The following is a 15,264-nucleotide window of genomic DNA, read 5'->3' on the forward strand; positions in this document are numbered from 1 at the left end:
TCAAAATAGCAAGTATATTTTACAAGTATAAATATCTTCATATTACTCTGATGAAATTTGCAAAAACTCAAGAATCTTAATGTTCTTTGATTATAAGGTACTCCCCGTACATCGAGGGAATAATTTTAGCCATGTATTCCTGACATCATTTTAAGAAAAAAAGTCTTCCGTGATTTTTCTCTATAAAGCGCGTAATATATGTATATTAGGGTGGTCATTAAAAAAAATTTTTTTGGCGGATACTTAAAAAACACTAGTTAGTATTTGATGAGAAACTACAGTGGTTGTGAAACCTGTGGCCTGACGAATGATGGAAACACGTGCCTCATTGCGATCAAATATAATTTTCGAAGAATTTTACAGTTTTTCGCAGATAACTCATTAAATATTCGATTCTATGAAAAGATGCATATAACCTTTTCTCTGAAGAATTAAATTCTACATAATAAAGATTGTATACATTTTTCTTCTAGAATGCATACTAATCGAGATATTCTTGAAAAATCGATCCTCTTTTTCGTTTATACACATTATATTGATATGTTTATATGAATAATTATTTTTAGTTTACCGTACAATTAACATATTTTATTAAATTAAGAGAAATAAAATGTGTAACTACAGCGAAATAAGAATAACTACTCATATGAGCATGTCAATATAATGTGTATAAACGAAAGAGAGGATCGATTTTTCAGGAATATCTCGATTAGTATGCATTCTAGAAGAAAAATGTATAGAATCTTTATTATGTAGAGTTTAATTCTTCAGAGAAAAAGGTTATATGCATCTTTTCATAGAATCGAATATTTAATGAGTTATCTGCGAAAAACTGTAAAATTCTTCGAAAATTATATTTGATCGCATTGAGGCCCGTGTTTCCATCATTTATCAGGCCACAGGTTTCAACCACTGTAGTTTCCCATTAAATACTAGTGGTTTTTGGGGATCCGTCAAATTTTTTTTTTTAACGACCACCCTAATGTATATATTATATTATTACAAAAATATTCAATTATTTAATAACGTTTAAATGCATGGAGCGACTGTATGTTATACTTAAGCGAGTGGTCCCCCTTAGCGACATTTATAAAAGGAATGAAATCTGAATAAAGACGATATTAAAAATTATATAGTTATCAACTTAGGTTTTCACATTGATATACTTATTACACATTGTTCGTAAAGTTTTCTTCTTACAGCTGTGTCGCACATACTCCTCGCAACAAATTTGTTTAAATTATTGCTATATAGTCTTTTCCATGAAATCAATAATGTCGATCTTGTAATTTCTTTTGTTGTTCTGCATAAAAAAATAATAACGTAGAAATATTAGATTTGTGAAATATCATCGGGAAAATATCATCCAAGAATATTACAATATTGGCGTTATTGATGTTACAAAAGAAACAATAACTATAATTTAGTCGAATTTACTATGAAGAACACGAGCGTACACAACTGTAAGGGGGATAAATTGTGAATATTATTTAAATATTATCAAATAATATAAAAACTTATATCTATATATAGATATTTAATTTCTAATAACGTGTTTATATATTTTCTATTCCTCTTATAAATCTCGTTATATAGGCACCATTTGCTTGTATAATATATGCTCGTTCCATTTAAACATTATTAAATATTTTAATATCTTTTGTAACATATAAAAAGTCAGACTTAAATATAAGTAACGACTACATATTATGAATACCGGCCTTTAATTTCATACCAACATTTGAGCACACGTAGTATACTACAATTTAGTTTCGATATATCTCATGAATCGTCATGATGGCGCTACAAATGCTGGAATAGCCAACAACAATGAAGTAGCTACACTGGGTACATTCTGTTATACTTTGCCAAAATGGAAACGGACTTGTCAGAATTGTCAGAAACAATTAAACATGTTAAAGATGTAGATAAGCTGAAAGAAATTGGTAAAAACAACAGGATGACAGAAATTTTTGAGGACCTTTCAGTTCAGCAAGATACTTTGAAAACAAACACCGAAGAAGATGAGTCAGTTGAAAGCTTTAAAAAACCTATTTTATTAATAGGATCGAAGAGTGGAAAACGACATAAATTTCGTATTATAAGTGACAAACCAACTATTGAAATTCAGTCTAAAGTCGAAGAAGAAAAAAATAAAACTGAACTAAATGTTGACAGAGAGGAAGAAGTACAAGATCAGGAACTAAAGCTTTCCGAATTAAATTATATACAACCAGAACAAATAAACACATCAAGCTCTAAGGATTTACCTTTACCTTATAAGGAACCAAGTTGGAGTGGCATTCCTGAAGATGAATACCAAATTGAAATATTAAAATCTGGTGTCATTCTTGAAACAATTGATTTAAGCAAAAAGAGCTATTATGTAATTGGAAGGCTACCTTCCTGTAACATACCCCTTGCTCATCCAACAATTTCAAGATATCATGCAATACTGCAATACAGATCTGTACCAAATGAAAATAATAAGAAAGGCTTTTATTTATATGATTTAGGAAGTACTCATGGTACATTTTGGAATGGACATCGTATAAGGCCTAACATGTATGTTAAGTTACATGGAGGCCACATGTTCAAGTTTGGTTGTAGCCAAAGGAAATTTATTTTGCAAGCTCCAGATGATGATCAAGAAGAAGAGTCAGAGTTATCCGTTACAGAATTAAAGGTATTTGTTGCTTACAGTTTCAGAGAAAGCCTCACATTTATATGATATTGGAAGATAATAATAATGACAGATTTTAAAATAGCTCTATGTACACAATTAATGCTCTTATATTAATAATTATAACATTGGTAAGTGTATAATATTTTAAAACAAATTTCTATATATTTAGGAGCAAAGACGATCAGAATTAGAAGAACGTGAAAGATTGGAAAAAGAGTATAAGCTTCAAAAGGAAGAAGAAGAAAGATTGAATAAAGAAAAAGAAGAAAATGAAGGCATTGACTGGGGTTTGGGAGAAGATGCTGATGAGGAAGGAGACCTAACAGAAAATCCCTTCGCTATCGCTAATGATGAAGAATTATTTCTGGATGATCCTAAGAAAACATTGAGAGGATGGTTTGAAAGAGAAGGATATGATCTACAATATCAAACAGAGGAAAGAGGTTTTGGACAATTTTTATGTTGGGTAGAGTAAGTAGAATATTCAAAAAGATTATAGTGAAACCTGAAGTTTAGTATATCAATTAATAAATCATTTAGCTTACCCATCGACACAGCAAGCGGAAGTACTGTAAGAGCTGAAGCACTTGTCAAGGGAAAAAAAAAGGAATCTGTTATACAGTGCGCTTTAGAAGCTTGCAGAATTCTGGACAGGCATGGACTATTGCGTCAAGCTACACATGGTATAAATGCTAAATTATATATTCAACTAATTTTATTAAGTTTATCACTTTTAATATAAGATTACTTATTATATTTATACACAGAAGCAAGAAAGAGGAAGTCGAAAAACTGGGAAGAAGCAGACTTTTATGATTCAGATGAGGATGAATTCTTAGATAGAACCGGAACCATAGCAAAGAAACGTGAAAAACGCAAAAGATTAGCAGGAAAATCAGAAAATCAAGTGGAAACACATAGTTCACTGGTAACTTACTACATTAATAAATAACTTAAATAAAAATGTATAGTATACTGTAACACAATAAAATATATTTCTTTTCTAGGTTGAAAAGCTAGATATTGTTACAAAAAAAATTGTAGAATTAGAATATAATTTAAAGGCCTCTGAAAAACTGAATAAAATGGATATGACTAATGATGACGAAGATGCTTTAGATGCATTTATGTCTAATTTAAATTCAACTGCTTTAAGTAAGGATGATAAAATTAAAATAAAACTGGAGTTACAAGGTTTAAAGAGAGAAGAAGAGAGGCTAGTTAAATTAGTTAATATTTCGCGACCAGCAAACTTACCACCACTCACACAAATGCAAGTAATTGACGATAAAAATATAAATAAAAATCCATTACCATGCATAACTCAAAGAAAGCAAAATCGACTTTTATCTGATGTAATTATAATATTTACTTTATTTAATAATCTTTATATTTGTTTTATACTATACTATTTAATTAGAATTGTTTAAACAGTAATATGCGTTGATAAGCTTTTATTTTTACAGAAAAATGATCATTCTCATGAGGTAGAAGCAAAGATTGATTTAAAGAAAAATGAATGTAATTCTGAAAAAGAGGAGGAGGAAGAAGACGAGGGATCAAAAGATGAGAAAATAGAGAATGTTAAGTCTCTAGCATCACAAATAAATACTAATGATTTAAAGACTGTTAAAGATAAAATTACAATAGATAAAAGTTTAAAAAATGAAGAAATGTCTCAAACTGAAAATTCTAAGAATAAAAGTACAGATGCCACTGAAACTAATGATCTTAACCAAAAAGACAAAGCTTCAAAAGACGATGTAATAACTAATAATACTAAAGACGTGAAAACAAAAAAGAAAAATTTATCCAAGAAAGATAAAGTCTGCAAAGAGATGTCAAAATCGTACGACCAAACTACGTACAGTGAAAATTACTCGATGTGGATTCCACCGCAAAATCAATCTGGTGACGGTAAAACTAGCCTAAATGAAAAGTTTGGATATTAGAAACGGCTGTTAATTTTTAATATTACAGCAGATAATTGTAACATTATTATATTATAGATTATTTTTTTAAATGTCTTAAGATGTTTCGACAATTAAAATATGTATTTATTATGCAATGAGAAAAAATAGTTGAGACATGCTATTTTCATATATCTTATTTGTATATTTTTTGTATTATTTGTTGTTTCTTTTACATAAAGCTAAATAAATAATGACGTAAACTGTGATGTATAGAATTTAATTATTTTGTTATACTTAATTGTTAAGGTATATTGTTAGAAGTAAATTTTTAATTTTATCCAAACATCTAATAGTGGTGCTAGATTGAAGATATTTTAACATACTTAATACACAAAGCACGCTATTTAACACGCTTCGGAATAAAATCGTAAGAAGACACGTATCTCCGTAACTATAAAAGATATGGATTTTAATTTAACTTTTTCTAAATTTTATATTATTTGCGTTCAGAGACGTTTTACACAAAATTTGGAAAGGAAAACCTAAATGTTTTTTTATATGCACAATTCGCGACGTTTTAAGCGGTTGAGTCATGGAGTCATTGTAGACTACGGGCGGGGAGAGAGCCACGCGATGCACTACGCAAAATGTACTCTCCAGTCTTATCACTTAGTTTCAACAACTTTAAATATGTTAGAATATCTTCGTTCTGGCATCACTTATTTCCGAATAATATAAATGATTTTGCTGAATAAATTTTCAGCTTACGGTATATATATTTAAGTATCAATTATTATTCTTATAAGACACTTATACAAATAATTTATCTCAAATTTGAAATGCTTGGCTAAAGAAAAATGAATAATAAAACTATTATTTATGTATGAACACTTTTATTTTAAAATATTTGCTTATACTATGCCTTTATAACTATTAAAAACTTTAAATAATCTAGTTTTTATGTAATGGCGTATCGTGTATATACATACTTTCTAAACTTCGTGAAAAGTATAGAGATAAATTTGTATACTCTTTTAAAAATGCACTATAACATACGTAGTTATAATTGTAAATATCACTGTTTTATTATTCCTACTGATATTTTCTCTGTGCAACATTAAACATCAATACTGTATCACGAAATATTGCAATCAAGTATATTTTTTTATAAAGCCCTGCAGTAAATATTGTAGTATCTATAAAGCATAACACAGATGTTCTAAAATTCGTATTCCTGTTAATAATGCAAGAATACAAAATTTTATTACAAAATAAGAGTACATTGCACAGTATACCGTTTTTAAAAATGCGTATTAAAAACGCTCTAATTTGTCCTGAATTCTCTAAAATCAGAAATAATTTGTGATACATTACTTAAATATAAAAAATATCTACACAATGTAAAATTAGTATGTAAAAATACTAATTGTCTTTTGATTCTTAAAACTCGTACGAAATTTAAAAAGAATAGCTCCTTCCTCTATATTGATGATGTACATTATTTTAAGCAAGTAAATCTTAAGATCTTATGAGAATGTTTCTTGTCTTCTTGCTCATTTTATATAGAATTGTCATTTCTCTTGATTTATGAAGACAAGAAAGAATAATCAATTTATACATTTGTATAAAATCGTAACAATATCACATAATCCACTGGTCTTATAAAGACTTTTTTGCATACAGTCAAATTAATGACTTTTTTTCCACATCTCAGCAACATCACATACTCCAATATTGGAATAACAAGTTTGATTTCTAATTGCACTAAACTGAATCATTCTGTACTTGGACTATTTCTTTTTATTTCAAATGTTGTTGTTGGAATCTCAGTAATAAGTATCTTTTCCTTTAATAGTTGATAATTTCTAAGTCTGGACGCTGCATAATCCTATAAAAAAGGTAATCTTATGTCTTTACTTCTTGTATAAATATTGTTAAAAATTCAAATATATGAAAACTTTACTTAACATACCCAATAACCGAAAGGAATTTGAGACAATTTTGCATTAACAATACTCCAAAGACCCCAGAATAAGTGGCTGGCTAATGTGAACACTTTAATTTCTTTCAACAATCGGTCTTCTTCCCCTTTACCTTCTTTCCCAACAGTCTTCAAATAGTTTCGTATAAAGTTCAGCTGAGGATATAAAAGTCAATTATTAGTATTATATACAGAAATAATGTTTAAAATGCTTGTTTAAAAAGTTACTCCTAATTTAACTTTAAATAAAATATAATTTCTTTTGAACATGATAAATATCAGAGAGAAATTACAAGTAACTTATTAAATTAGACTGGGAGATTTGTAAAAAGTAAAAGTGAATGAATATATAAATGAGAAGACAAAATTCTAATATAATTGTGGAAAGATGCAGTACCTACGCATAAAGCTTATATATTATAGATGTTTATTAAAAAAAAATAAATATGATGGAATAATTATTAAAACTTTATAGGTATAGCTTTAAATAATCTTTAATCTTTATCTGTGTAAATTGATTTGAAAAGATACGGCAGCAAAAAAAAATTTAACTATATAATCTTAAGTTTTATAAATCTTCAATTTTTATTAATTGATAGAAATGATGGAAGGAGAATCGCCAATAATAATTTGGTACGTCAGGTTAAAAAGATTATTGCAGACCTATTATGTATATTGGCATGTTATCAATTAAATATGTCGACTTGTTACAAGCTAATTTGTTTCACTGGCCGGAAGTCTCATTGCGTATTTATCATTATAGAGATTATTGAGTGACTATTGTGAGGTACTCTATGTTGAAGATGCGTAGATGTGGAATTGGTGTCGCCGTTGACGGGGGCACCGGTGGACGTGGATTCACACACAAAGCGGGGCACAAGAGCGATCCCGACTAGCAGTTCATCGTACTGGCAGTTTCATTTCTCTTCACATTGATGATTACAGACTCAGAATCAACCTTGCCTCCGAGTAATGCCATCCTGTGAAACTAATATATACACACGCAACACACGCCAAGGTGTCCTACATCCCTCTACCCTTTTTTTAACAACATAATATACAACATGACCTTGGTGGATTCAGCAAACCATACAGATCATAGTTATTCGGTAAATCTCAATTATTTCTTTTTAAAAGTCACTGACAGTTTTTATCGAGCAAAGAGGAACGGAAAATGATTAAAAAAAAATTTTACACTAAGTTGATGGCTTACCGATGTTAACCCTTCCCCTCCCTGGCGCGAACTTACCTTTTGTTCCTTCGTGGGACCGTTAGTCATTTCGTGGAAGAAAGGATAATCTGCTTCAGTGTAGTCGTACTGCCATTCTACGAAGTGATTAGCCAAATCGAAAGCTCGGTAGTTATAGGAACAATATTCAAAATCTATCAAAACTAATTCTGGCTTCTTGGAATTTTCTCGCAATAATATATTACCCTCTTGCATATCATTATGACAAAACACAACAGGATATTTGTGCTGCTTTACAAGAGACCTAAGAAAAGAATAGCAATTAGTAAGTTTAAAGTTTTTTTTATGATAAATGAGACGTTTATAGAAAAGATTACAAAATTCGTAGACATTACAAATATAAGAATATTAAAGGTTCTCAAACAGAAACTATCAATTTGATATATTAGTGAGTGACGCTATTTCTACTTTACTGAAAAATGTTAAGATCTTCTACTGAATCAGTAAACGCCTCACATGTTAATGATATATTAATAGAGTTTATTACTTGAACCAATTGACTTCTCTCCTTAACTCTAAAGATTGTATTGCATTAAGATTATCCAACTGACATGAATCAACATCTTTGGGACTTTTTAATATATCCTCCGCAGTTTCAAGCCAGTTGATCATGGTATCCCACAGCCAAGTTGGCTCTTTACTAATAGGCACTTGCATCATGTGAATCTGACCCATCTTTTCAGCAATTAAGGCGCTTAAAGTAGGATCGCCTAATTCCTTTGTAAGTAATGGACGTGCAGGTATGTATTCCTCGATACGACCTCCAGGAAATACTCCATGCAATTTCGGACCTAGGCGCCTTTCCGACAGAAGAGTAAATATAACGGATTCGGTAATTAGACCCTCTAGGGCTCTCTCCCCGTGTACCTGACCGTACAAACGTAGTAAAACTTGACGTGGCTCTCCTCTCATTGGAGCTGCTTCTTGTGGCAATTGAACATTGTACAACCAATTGCTCAAGCCTCCACTGAAATAGAAGGAAAAAACCTATGTATATATAATCTCACAGGAAAAATTCTCTAAATTTGAAACCATCTTAGCATTAGATTTATTTAACAAATAAAAAAAAAATATTATTTTTCAGCAAATTATATCGTAAACGACGTAAACTATACAGGGTATACCATTAAAATCGTATCATACCATAGATACAAAGACTCAACTCGGTAAAAAAAAAAATTCACAGGGCTTTTTAGAACCCCTGCTTATTTAGATTTTACAAGATCTAAAGAAAAAACTAATATTTTATACTTTTTATGATAATTACGTTTCACGTTCATGCTCTGGTGTGTTTTCAGTAATACCACCTCCTAGTATATTAATGATAATTCCATCAAATACATGAACTGATTTTAAATAATTAAATTTGTTAAATTTAAGATTTCTCATTGATCTTTTATACCTAATTCTTTTCAGGGAAATATTTTCGGCTGTAACATGCTTCCAAGCTCCACGCAAATAATCACGGCAAATTCTAGCTGCAGTCTCTCTCATTTCGGGGTTACTTTCGGACATCTATAAAAATAGAAACAAATTGTAAAGAAAAAAACATACAATAAAATCATAGCTCCATTCCAAGCGAGTACTGTAATTATTTTTGAACGAATTTAAACTTAGCTTACTCCATCATAAAAAAGCTTTACTAATAGTACTCTAAACAACCGCTGGTCCATCCATTTGTGACCTTTTTATTAAAAAATTTTCTTTGTTGAAACTTTAATTAAATATATATAAAACTTACTATAACTATATATATATAATAAGTTTTATTAACGTGTCCTTACTGCTATCAAATATAAAAAATATTAAAGTTGAACGAGAAACGATATTATTATTCTCAAACAGAGACAATGATCACACGTGTCGAAGGAAATCTGTTCGATTTATCAATTACAATTAATCTATCGTTTATTATAGGACAAAATATCGCGATACGAGCAATAATGATTAAAAGGCTTTTATATCAAGTGGATTAAAAACGGCATAAGTTATTTAAAAATTGTTAAGATTAAGTTATGTTTATATTTGACTCATCGTCAAATATGAATGATTTTTGGTTCTACAGCTAACAAATATTTGTAAAGTTACTAACACAACGTAGAGATAACTGTGATGAGTGACAGGAAGCTTCTGAACCGGAAATAAAAAACTGATAATAAAAAGCATCATATGTACTATATTGTAGGAGTCCGAAGTAAAAAGGCAGCTGTTACATTGCGAGTGATTCAATGGCAATATCAAATTAACTCATAAAATTCGATGAATTCAATAAGTTAAGTGCTGGCGACGCAATAAAATTAACGTGATTTTAGTTGACCGTAAGTTGAAACGTTTTATTAACGAGGACAACCCGCATGAGTCAACGATAATGATAAAATTAAAGCACGTGCGCCTAGACCGATAATAACAGAGGTGGAAAGATTTTATTGACACTATTTTAAGTGAGTAGGGATATCTTGTTGTCGTTTCTTGATCTCAATTCCGCGCAAAATTTTCTCGAATAATTTTCAATTTTCCTCATGTTCTTTTACGGTGCACCATCACTACTATACGCCACTGCCATCTCTACTCAAAAAATCCCCATACAACAGACTTGCGCCATTTTCCGATCAATATTTGTCTTACGTCACGTCCAACTGGTCTTAGTTCACTTTCTATGGTGGCTTAAAAGCAAATGATCCATTAACCGCTGCTATTCTGCCAATCACATTTTTTAGTTGTAAGTGCAAGAATAGCTTATTCTTTTATATCAGTGTATGCGTGTATATATTGTGGAATAAATTGGTCATTTTAGTTTTGTTGTAATACTATTAATGCGAGACTAAGTCAAATCTATACAAAATAATGATAACAATCGTTTAATACAACAATTTACATAAAATTTTGTAAACGATACAGTTGCAACTCAAGAGCATCGTGAATCACGTATTTCGTGTCCTCGTTTGTGTTTACGGCATTCCATACTGATGATGGAGATGGTTTTCGTCAAAACATCAACTTAGATATTTTGTGATAAAATTCATCAAAAAGTAAATAGGTGGTAGATCGGAATTTTGATTGAAATTTATGAGAAGACTGTTGTTGTAATCGAAGTTCTTTAAAGTTATAAAAATAAACATATTGTGGTAGTATTATTTTCCACTGTTATATCTGTGTAAATTATTTCGTAAGGTATTTTAGTTTATTCAAAAGTACATAGCAAAAATATACAAAAAATACTATTATTTTCATAAATTGTCATATTTTATCAATCATCTTTTACCCAAAGTACTTTAGATTATGTTATTTATTACTTAAAATAACCTTCATAAGCTTCACTTCTTTACATACACATATAATTACGTAATTCTATTATAGAAACGCTTTAAAAACGGATTGGAAATTTTTAAAATTCTCAACTATATATTTTCTTAAATTTTCAGGCATACCGCGTTAATGACCGTTAAAAGCATTATCGAAGTTTGTATTATCAGAGGTATTTGGAGATAAAGGACGGAATTAAAACTAGTGACTAAAAAATATAGTGTAAACTCTAAATGCACTTTATCCTCCAAGTGTAATATACCACGTATACAATAATATACATACCTTATTTCCACAACCCATGATGAGTTTTTTAAGAAACCTTATAATAGTAAAATATTCGAAAAGCCACAAAAACACTGTTTATTTATCACCTCTTGTTTCAAATTAAACAATAAATCAGAGAGTTTAACGAGATTTATTTTAAGTTTCTATTATAATTTATTTTATCTGTAAGTAACAGTTTTATTGGATTTAACCTCAAAATCTCTTACTTCCACTATTTGGAAATAAAAGCAAGTATTTGGAAGAAGATATCTTGATTTTTCGGAGAACAAAATTATCTATTTTCTTGAAAGGTATAAAAATCAAATAAAACAAATAAAAAGCGCCAACTTGTCTGCTCTGTATTCTGCAAAGTAAACGAGGAAAATGAATACAAGTAAAGGTAATAGATATTATTAGTATGGAAAATGCAGTGGGGCGGGGGGGGGGGGGTAAATCCCAAAGGCCTCGTCGTAGGGCAGGTAGTGGGGACTGGTGGGGACTTCCAGTATTGGTCCTATTGGTAAATGGTTGATTACATACTGTGTAGTGTAGTGTTAGGTTAGTAAAGATCGTTGGTGAAGCGTAAAGCGTATATAGTACATACAATGCATTCAATCATGAGTCTGCACGTCTGCACATATTCACTATTTATTTTACCTACGCTTTAATTATTTAGTCCACAAGTAAACTAAGAATTAAAAACGTCATAAGCACTTTAAAAATAATTGTATAATATTATAGTCAAGGTTCTAATATAAACATAGTATATATTACATAAAGTGGATAAACTTTAAAAACTTAATTTATAATTGCATAGAGAGTAAAATAAGTTTTCTTTTTGTTGAAGAAGGGGATGTTTTTAATTCGTATATTCTATTTAATTGATATGGACAATTTTTAATTGATATAATTATGTACATAATAGGGCTGTGTAGTTTTCCTAAATATTTTATTTGAAATTTTCCATTATGATGCGGTTCAGCATACAGCTGCGCGGATGCAGAAATATAGTGAGCGTACTTAAATGCTGCATGAATTAAAAAAAATTCCGTCAGTTAACTTGCTAGATAAAACGGTTCAGAAATTATGTAGCAAAGAATTTTTTTTAATAATTACAAGTAGATCGATAATTTTACCAACTATTTCTAGAGCAAAGCATATTTTTTTTACAATGAAATGTGATTTTAAATTTTGTTTAAACAAAGCAAGAAATTTGAATAAAATACTTCAACTTTGAATAACAGTAACAATTAAAAAAAATATTCCTTAGCTACGTTTCTGAACCATGTTACCTAACACAAATAGATTTACTTCTTTCTATATTATAATTTCAATATATTTTTTTAAATTTATGCAACACTTAGATACACCCACTTATTTGTGTCTTTGACAATGTTTGTTTTAATTCTGGTAGTTATAAAGATCGATTCACGTATTCTACTGGTTAAATAAAATTTTTAGTTAATTGCAGTAAATACGGCGAATTTGTGTGGAAAATTATTCTCATTATTGCTTGTATTTATATATGTGATTCTAAGCATAAAATATAATATATATTTAAAAATCAATAAATAAATATGATTAAAATTCTCATGGCATTGAATTATAGAAAGTTCAGTACATTTATTTCTCACTCTTCTACGCTTTAAACAGTTTTGTCCTTGAGAATTACTTTTTCGCTTTGCTCTCTTATAACTTATGACTACTGTATAGCTGCAGGTGTTCATCGACATGGTATAAAAAGAAAATGAGAAGCATTAAAAATTTATATTTTTACAAGTGCAATTATAACGATTGAAAGTTAAAGTTTAAAAATGAGGAAATTTTTAATTATCGCCTCAATATTCGGGTAAGGCTTTAGTAAACAAAAATATACAAAATAAAAATCTTAAAATTATTCTTTATCGTTCTGTGTGCAGATGAATGTTTGCAAAAAATAATCAACGTGTTTTGATTAGATTAGTATATTCTTGCTTGAGCGGTCTGTTCGCTTCAAAGTATAAACTCATATAATTCCAGATATCTGTTCAATTTCTTAATACGTTTGAAACCTGACCGTTCTGTTGAATTTTTAGAAAGCAATTCTTTGTAAGGCACACTAGTTTGTTAATTAATTAATTTATATAACAACCAGTTTCAATTTTAGATATATTATGAGTGCAACAGGAAAAATATCTATAACCACGGAACCATGGGGATCGATCGATGGAAAGACAATCGAAAAGATTACTTTAAAAAATAGCAAGAAACAGGAAGTCGATATAATTTCATACGGTGCGACAATTACCGCTGTCAGATTACCAAACAAACAGAACGAGGTAGATGACGTTGTGCTTGGTTTTGATAGCATTGATGGTATTTATTATTCATTTTTTTTTAAATAACTCTAAAGTTAATTCGTTAAATAATTTTTAAAACCATTTCAATTATCATTTATCTACGTAATATTTCCTTGCATATATGTAATCAACAGTTTTCACAATATACTCCTACATTCGCTTTACAGCCATTAAATTATATATATAGTTAAAAATAAAATATTTTTATATAACGTTCAAAACTAAAATTAAATAATTATTAATTTAAGTAATTAATATTATTGTAATAGGTTACAAGTCCGCAAAAAACCCATATTTTGGGGCTACGATTGGAAGAGTAGCTAATCGAATTGGGAACGGTGAATTTACGTTGAATGGAATTCGATACAATGTGTCGAAAAATATTGGAATAAACAGTCTTCATGGTGGTTTCAGTGGCTGGAATGCTAAAATATGGAATACAACAATTGATAATGATCGCGTTATTTTTACATTGCTTAGTGAAGATGGGGATGAGGGATATCCCGGCTCTGTAATTGCTTCCACGACTTTTAAGCTTAATGATAATGGTGAACTTTTGGTAGAAATGAAAGCTTTTACTTCAAAAGCTACGCCAATTAATCTTACTAATCACAGTTATTTCAATCTTGCTGGACATGTCTGTAAAATAATTATTTCCATCTATAATTGATTTTCTATATTCTTTAAGTTTTGCCATATAACAAGTTCAGAATTATTTTTAACAGGGAACTAATGCAAAAGAGATTTACAATCACAAAGTTCAAATAAATGCTAATGAATGGACAGTAACTGATTCAGAAAGTATTCCAACTGGAGAAATACGACCTGTTAAAAACAGTTTGATGGATTTAAGAAACCTAACAAGAATTGGTGATGTAATCAATCAAGTACCAGGTGGAGGGTATGATTATAATTTTTGCTTACCTGAAAAAACCTGTATGGATAAAATTCAGTTTGTAGCCAAAGTTCTTCATCCTGAATCTGGAAGATATTTAGAAGTAAAATCGAATCAGCCAGGAGTTCAATTTTATACATCAAATTTTCTCCCTGAAATGGGGAAAGAAGGAATTTTAGGAAAAAATAATAATGAGTACTTTAAGCATGGTGCTTTCTGTTTAGAAACTCAAAATTATCCTGATGCTATTAATCATGTAAGTATTTATTCTGAAAAAGTAAATATATTATCCATAGCAATTCATTCTTTTTACAGAATAATTTTCCAAACAGCATCTTACTGCCTTCCAACCTATATAAACATGTTGTAATTTATAAGTTTGGGATAAAAGAGTAATATATTTTAATAAAATAAAAACTAATACTATTATTTTTTTTTTATTGTAATGATGTTATTGAATATTATTTTATATACAAATAAATCATTAAGAAATTATATATACCTATTAATCTTTTTACTTCAACGTCCTTGTATGAATATTTGATATAAAAATGCTTTCATTGGTTTGTTGATAAAGAAGGAGAAAGATTTGTTTCTAAGGGACTATGTTTTTTAGTTGTTGTTATTGTGT

At 29.5% G+C, this 15,264-nt stretch overlaps 3 protein-coding genes across 8 annotated transcripts; 2 read left to right on the forward strand and 1 right to left on the reverse strand.

The window, feature by feature from the left end:
* The first annotated feature begins 1,831 nt into the window (after positions 1–1,831).
* Positions 1,832–4,865, forward strand: LOC136772118 (kanadaptin-like). Its single transcript, XM_066724840.1, has 6 exons — positions 1,832–2,686; positions 2,856–3,157; positions 3,227–3,369; positions 3,454–3,614; positions 3,694–4,041; positions 4,153–4,865. The coding sequence occupies exons 1-6, from the start codon at positions 1,874–1,876 to the stop codon at positions 4,636–4,638; spliced, it is 2,253 nt and encodes a 750-aa protein (XP_066580937.1). The 5' UTR covers positions 1,832–1,873; the 3' UTR covers positions 4,639–4,865.
* A 632-nt stretch (positions 4,866–5,497) lies between these two features.
* Positions 5,498–11,763, reverse strand: LOC136772120 (choline/ethanolamine kinase). 3 transcript variants are annotated; one of them, XM_066724845.1, is made up of 6 exons: positions 9,922–10,358; positions 9,232–9,344; positions 8,317–8,796; positions 7,830–8,073; positions 6,572–6,736; positions 5,498–6,487 (listed from the first exon to the last, which is right to left on the reverse strand). In XM_066724845.1, the coding sequence occupies exons 2-6, from the start codon at positions 9,342–9,344 to the stop codon at positions 6,374–6,376; spliced, it is 1,116 nt and encodes a 371-aa protein (XP_066580942.1). In that variant the 5' UTR covers positions 9,922–10,358; the 3' UTR covers positions 5,498–6,373. The 3 variants fall into 3 exon arrangements, 2 of the variants coding, with proteins under 2 accessions (XP_066580942.1, XP_066580941.1); XM_066724844.1 differs by lacking the exon at positions 9,922–10,358 and adding an exon at positions 11,418–11,763 and having other exon boundaries at positions 5,499–6,487; XR_010822413.1 differs by lacking the exons at positions 5,498–6,487; positions 9,922–10,358 and adding an exon at positions 11,418–11,763 and having other exon boundaries at positions 6,596–6,736; positions 7,372–8,073.
* Positions 10,477–15,106, forward strand: LOC136772122 (galactose mutarotase). Of its 4 annotated transcripts, none has more exons than XM_066724848.1 (5): positions 10,477–10,548; positions 13,546–13,754; positions 14,008–14,375; positions 14,464–14,889; positions 14,949–15,106. In XM_066724848.1, exons 2-5 carry the CDS (start codon positions 13,553–13,555, stop codon positions 15,027–15,029), a joined length of 1,077 nt encoding a protein of 358 aa, XP_066580945.1. In that variant the 5' UTR covers positions 10,477–10,548; positions 13,546–13,552; the 3' UTR covers positions 15,030–15,106. The 4 variants fall into 4 exon arrangements, with proteins under 4 accessions (XP_066580945.1, XP_066580947.1, XP_066580943.1 ...); XM_066724850.1 differs by lacking the exon at positions 10,477–10,548 and adding an exon at positions 11,903–11,919; XM_066724846.1 differs by lacking the exon at positions 10,477–10,548 and adding an exon at positions 11,953–13,248.
* The last annotated feature ends 158 nt before the right edge of the window (positions 15,107–15,264 follow it).

Source organism: Prorops nasuta, unplaced genomic scaffold (genome assembly GCF_024137725.1).
Source record: "Prorops nasuta isolate Cenicafe-Biocafe unplaced genomic scaffold, Cenicafe_Pnas_1.2 PNAS00003, whole genome shotgun sequence".
NCBI classification, from domain to species: Eukaryota; Metazoa; Arthropoda; class Insecta; order Hymenoptera; family Bethylidae; genus Prorops; species Prorops nasuta.